This window comes from Rosa chinensis, chromosome 7 (genome assembly GCF_002994745.2).
Source record: "Rosa chinensis cultivar Old Blush chromosome 7, RchiOBHm-V2, whole genome shotgun sequence".
Lineage (NCBI taxonomy): Eukaryota > Viridiplantae > Streptophyta > Magnoliopsida > Rosales > Rosaceae > Rosa > Rosa chinensis.
Genome location: NC_037094.1, coordinates 50,838,832 through 50,845,207, shown reverse-complemented (window position 1 = coordinate 50,845,207; position 6,376 = coordinate 50,838,832). Strand labels below are relative to the sequence as shown.

General features: G+C 42.4%; 1 protein-coding gene across 1 annotated transcript; it reads left to right on the top strand.

The window, feature by feature from the left end:
• The first annotated feature begins 477 nt into the window (after window positions 1-477).
• On the top strand, window positions 478-4,624 carry LOC112175341 (DNA-directed RNA polymerase III subunit 2). Its single transcript, XM_024313013.2, has 2 exons — window positions 478-733; window positions 822-4,624. The coding sequence occupies exon 2, from the start codon at window positions 840-842 to the stop codon at window positions 4,272-4,274; it is 3,435 nt and encodes a 1,144-aa protein (XP_024168781.1). The 5' UTR covers window positions 478-733; window positions 822-839; the 3' UTR covers window positions 4,275-4,624.
• Window positions 4,625-6,376: the final 1,752 nt, after the last annotated feature.

Below are 6,376 nucleotides of genomic sequence, written 5' to 3'. Positions count from 1 at the left end.
AAACAAAAATCAAAGGTATTCCAATAGAAAAGACAGTTTAGAAATGCAAGGGACACTTGCTCTTTCTAGACTTCCAATACTTGTTAATTGTCCACTTAACCTAGTAGAGGGTCCTTCACTCGTTCCCTACAATATATATTGTTTTCAATTGTATGGACCACAAAGCTATAGAATAGCGAAACCAAAACTACGTATCAAGACCACAAATTTAACCTAAGATATTGTAACATGGACAAAGCCATAGATGAAACAATAATACCAGACCAAAGCAGAAACCCCGATATTAGAGCCAGATAACAATATTAGAGCCTAGATCACACACACACACGACATCAAAGCCAAAATATAGTATATCATCAACGTATTTCCGCCAAATTCCAAACATGAGATTGATGCATACTCACATAAAAGGGGTCAAAATCTGTTTCACCAAAAAGGGTAAGTAGAGGCCTATAAATATGGGCCCAAATATTCCCACAATAAAACCCTTAAACCCATATGACCAAAAAAAACCCTTAAACCCAGCGCCGTCTTCTTTCTTCAAACAAGGAGAGTCGAACCACCGACTGTACACACTGAAACTGCAACTGCCCATCACTAAAGCAACTCCTGCTTTGTTGGTTCTGCACATCTTCTCCAATCTTGACGGCTCCGCCACCTTGCTCAGCTCCGAGTGCCGCCGACCTCGGCCATCGGAACCGAGCATCGCACCCCAGTTTGAAAGTTCAGTCAGGTATTTTATAACATGTGGCTTTTGTTTGCTATTGATGATCGAATTTTCGAGGTTGGTTTTGATAATTGATTTTTAATTTGTATTTTAGAAACCCTAGATATCAGCCATGGGCGTGCCGGTCAAGTCACTGCTGGACCCTAACCCCGGCGCGGCCATCGATAAGCAATTCCTGGCGGCGCCGATCAAATCCGCAACCGACAAATTTGCTCTGCTGCCGGAGCTTCTCAAGGTCAGAGGGATCGTCAGGGAACATCTGGACTCCTTCAACTACTTCGTCAACACCGGAATCAAGAGAATCGTGCGCGCCAATGACCGCATTGTGTCCGCAGTTGATCCCAGAATTTACATCAAGTTCTTTAATGTAGAGATTGGCGAGGCCTCCGTGACCAGGGACGGTGTCACTGATAAAATTGCTCCACACACATGTCGATTATCCGACATGACGTATTCGGCTCCGGTGAAAGTGAATGTGGAGTATGTTGAGGGGGCACATGATCTGACACCGAGACGGAAAGCTGGTGTCACGATTTGCACAATGCCGATAATGTTAAGGAGTTGCAAGTGCATTTTAGCTGGAAAGAGCGACTCGGAGCTTGCGAAGCTCGGGGAGTGTCCGCTTGATCCGGGAGGCTATTTTGTGATTAAAGGGAGTGAGAGGGTGCTGTTGATTCAGGAGCAGCTTTCGAAGAACAGGATTATTATAGGCAAGGACAAGAAGGGGAATGTGACTGCTTCTGTGACTAGCAGCACCGAGAAAATGAAGAGCAAGACTGTGATTGAGTTTGATAAGAGTAAGAAGACGGTTTCTTTGCTGATCAATGCGTTTGAGAAAAAGGTTCCGATTATGGTGCTGATGAAGGCTATGGGGATGCAGAGTGATCAGGAAGTTGTGCAGATGCTTGGGAGAGATCCGCGGTATGGTGCATTGCTTTTGCCATCTATTGAGGAATGTGCAAAGGTGGAGATATACAACAAGGAGCAAGCATTGGTGTACCTGGAAGGAAAGCTTGCAAAGAAGCGTGAGAAGGATGGTACTCATGGTAGAGTTATCTCAGTTCTTGCAGATGTGCTTCTTGCTAATGTTGCGGTGACGCGGGGAAATTTTCGTCTGAAATGCATGTATGTTGGTGTCATGTTGAGACGCATGATGGATTCAGTTTTGAACAAGGGTGCAGTGGATGACACTGATTATGTTGGCAACAAGCGGTTCGAGTTATCTGGACAATTGATTTCTCTCCTGTTTGAGGATCAGTTCAAGACAATGATCGAGTCAGCTAGGAAAGAATTAGACACTAAAATGTTACCAAAGGCAAAGCCTGGGAGGGGTTTGGCCTTGCTCTCTCTCATACAGAAACCGCGTATATCAGAAGGACTGGAAAGAGCCCTGTCTACCGGAAACTTTATTATCGACCGGTTCAGGATGAAAAAGTCAGGGGTGACTCAGGTGCTAACTAGGCTATCCTTTATAGGAGCTCTGGGCTCAATGACCAAAACAAAGCCGCAAGTTGAAAAGTCGGCGAAAGTAAGTGGACCTAGAGCCTTGCAACCTAGTCAGTGGGGAATGCTTTGTCCTTGTGACACTCCCGAAGGTCAAGATATTGGACTGGTGAAGAACTTGGCCCTGCTGGCTCATGTCACAACGGATGAAGTGGATGGTCCATTGATTTCTCTGTGCTACTCTTTGGGTGTTGAAGACTTAGAACAACTATCAGCAGAGGAGCTACACTCGCAGAATTCTTTTCTGGTTCTATTTAATGGAAACATCCTCGGAGTGCATAGAAAGCCACAGAGGTTTGCCACTGCAATGAGAAAGTTGCGTAGAGCTGGAAAAATTGGGCAGTTTGTAAGTGTCTTTGTCAATGAGAAGCAGAGTTGTGTTCAAATTGCTTCTGATGGTGGTCGAGTTTGCCGTCCGCTAATTATTGCTGACAAGGGGATCTCAAGGGTGAAAGGACATCACATGGAGGAGTTGAAGGCTGGCTACCGGACTTTTGATGATTTTTTGAATGACGGTTTGATTGAGTATCTTGATGTCAATGAGCAGAACAATGCTTTGATTGCTCTGTACGAAAATCAGACAACAGCAGAAACAACTCATATAGAAATAGAGCCTTTAGGCATTTTAGGTGTTATTGCTGGGCTTATTCCGTATCCTCATCACAACCAGTCACCTAGAAATACTTACCAATGTGCTATGGGAAAACAAGCAATGGGGAATATTGCCTATAACCAGCTGCGTCGGATGGACACGCTTCTCTACCTACTGGTGTATCCTCAAAGGCCATTATTGACTACCAAGACAATTGAGCTGGTGGGGTATGATAAACTTGGAGCTGGGCAGAATGCAACTGTGGCTGTGATGAGTTATAGCGGCTATGACATAGAGGACGCAATAGTGATGAACAAGTCATCTCTGGATCGTGGGTTTGGTCGTTCTATATATATGAAAAGATTCAGCGATGGCATCAAAACTTATAAAACTCGAGGGACTGAAGTCGTCAAACAAGACATAATAGCCAGGCCTGATACAGATGGAAAATATTATAATGACAAAATGCGGGTGCTTGATGATGATGGAATTGCTTTACCTGGAGAGATTATTGCACCAGATGAAATCCTTCTGAACAAACAGGTCCCAAGTACAAACAAGTCAGGACATAGGCCTGCACCCTTGAAATACAAAGGACCTGAAGGGGAGTCTTACGTGCTGGATAAAGTCTCTATGTATCCTGACAAGTATAATAATTTGCAGTGCAAATTCTTAGTTCGCCATACTCGTAGACCAGAGGTTGGTGACAAATTCAGTAGCAGACATGGGCAGAAAGGTGTCTGTGGTACCATTGTCCAACAGGAAGATTTCCCATTTTCTGAACGTGGCATTTGCCCTGACCTAATTATGAACCCTCATGGATTTCCAAGTCGGATGACTGTAGGCAAGATGATAGAGCTTCTTGGGAGTAAAGCAGGAGTTTCATGTGGCAGATTTCACTATGGCAGTGCCTTTGGTGAACCAAGTGGTCATGCAGACAAGGTTGAATCCATAACTGAAACGCTTGTGAAGATGGGATTCAGCTATGATGGCAAGGACTTTCTTTACTCAGGACTTACAGGTTGCCCATTACAAGCATATATTTTCATGGGGCCAATCTACTACCAGAGGTTGAAACATATGGTCATAGACAAAATGCATGCACGAGGTAGTGGTCCTAAAGCTCAACTAACTAGGCAACCTACAGAGGGAAAGGCTCGTAATGGAGGACTGCGAATAGGTGAAATGGAGCGTGACTGTCTGGTTGGTTATGGTGCAAGTATGTTGGCATATGAGCGCCTAATGCTCGCTAGTGATCCTTTTGAAATTCATGTCTGCAGAGAGTGTGGTTTGCTCGGCTATTATGATCATAAGCGGAAATCCTCAATGTGCAGCAACTGTAGAAATGGAGATGTTATGGCTACCATGAAGCTTCCATATGCTTGCAAGCTCTTGATCCAAGAACTCCAGTCCATGAATATTGTTCCTCGCTTGAAATTGGCAAGTGCATGACATATGGTTTTTCTTGATAGTAGTGAACTACATAGGGATTTGATTTTTATGCTTTGCTCATTATTCGATGCATTAGCTTGCATATTTTTGAAAATGAACATTTAGCTCATTTCTGAAGATTACCTGCTCAGTTCTTTTGTTTGGTGATGATAAGTGCATCGTCGCTCATTGCTTTGGCACCTCCGATATCTGTTGCATAGTGGAGAAATTGGAACGCTTACTGAAATTTTTTTAATATAAAAGTTGAGTAGTTATACAATATTATTTGATAACCACTTTGCATTCATGAGTGGCTTGGATTTATTCAAATAAGCACAAAAATGACTCGTTATGGACAATTCTACTATTGCTTCAAAATTATCGTATGCAGCCATGATTCAGATGTGCTCGAAGTTTTTGAGGTATCTGGAGCTTATCTCTTGAAGCAGGGTATTACTTGGAGGACTGGGAATCATTTGCATGCTAGATTTTGGACAATTCTTTGGCTTTTCGGACGCCTTTGATCAACCTTATTGATGGTGTTGATGATGAGTTATTCTTGGCTTGGGACCTTCCTAGTGTTGGCCAAGTTAAACTCAGTGTCGCCACTTGCAGTATTAGAGCTGGAGCCTGGAGGCGTTCTTAGAGACTAGAAAAGTATTTTGGTTTCACAGCTTTGCATCAGATTTAGACCCTCGAAAAATCTTAAAGACCTGGCTTAGCAATGTCTCGCCTAGTTACAAAACTGGCTTGTACATCAAACGAGGCATACACAAATTATACAGAATTCTTATCTCCACACACTGTCGGAAGTTCATGAGCATCCCCTTTTTTCGACCCGGAACAAATGTTGATCATAGTCCAATTTCGAAAAGAAGAAAGGTTGAACCGGCAAATCTAAGCAAGCTTGTATTGAATGTGTTAATAATAAATCTCCTAGCAAATGTGAAATACTGAAACACTCAGTCCATATACTAATGCAATTCTGCTAAAAGAGCTGTTTTGTTCTCCATTTCATTATTCTCCTTGATTATTTCATGGAAAAAAATTATCACAAAATTGCTACCAATCACTACATTTGAGACATTGTGCAACATAAAATCGATTTAGAGACCATTTTCCATTGGTGAAAGTGATGATATTGGATCATCCGTGAAAAAGTTGTAGCCAATCACCAAAAACACATTTGGTAGCTAAAAAGGAAGAAAGACTGAGCGGAATATTATACTAATCGGCATCTATCAGCACAAGTAGCGACACAGGGTAACACTTAAAGCACCCAACAGAAGATCTGACCTTGTAAATTAAGCCCTAAAGATGGATTTAATTATGATGTTCTAAGATAAGAAACAAAAAGAAAAAGGAACAAGAAGACAAGCGCTTCTGATGCCAAATATTGCACGCTACCATACACATTTACAGTATCACATACCTCTCTTGCTTCAAGTATACATCAGCCACTTGATAGTAGATAAACCTCAGTAGTCAACTGCAGGTTTACTATCATAGACTTCTCTGGTTTCAAATAAATCAGCAAGATAATGTTTGGATAAAACTTCCACCTGTTCAGAAAATGACTTGAGTGCATGGTGGCCAATGTGTTTGACCATTTGATTCCATCACTTTTGGCATATTTCTCCCAGCCTATGCTCAAGCAGATCATCCCAATCAACATCTTCAATACAGCAAGCATCCAAGCTATTGAGAGCATCAAGAAGTCGATAGTCATCAATATCAGCCCACAGCTTTTGGTTTACCAAAGGTGATGTTAATTGGTCATACCACTTCATGCTGCAAACAGCATTGGTTCTAGAGCCCAACGTTTCACTAATTGCCTCCCAGCAAATATTATCTCGCAGCATGCCATGCTTGGTTTTCTTTTCTTCAAAAACCTTCATACACAAATCCTTGTTCACTAAATCAAATAAAGCCTCATACTCCTCTTGGGACCAACGTCCTTTCTTCTGATTTGGCAGTTTTATTCTGCGCCATGCATCCTTGACATGAATTCTATGTTTGCCAAGTTTTTCGCCCAAGGTTCTCCAATCAGCTCCACGATCTTTGTGGAACTTTCTTACCTCTTCATACTCTTCTGGGGTCCAAGTACGTTCCTCTGCTCGTTC

Excerpts from the sequence above, each read along its gene's own strand:
- LOC112175341 (XM_024313013.2), top strand. The coding sequence starts at position 840 with ATGGGCGTGCCGGTCAAGTCACTGCTGGACCCTAACCCCGGCGCGGCC.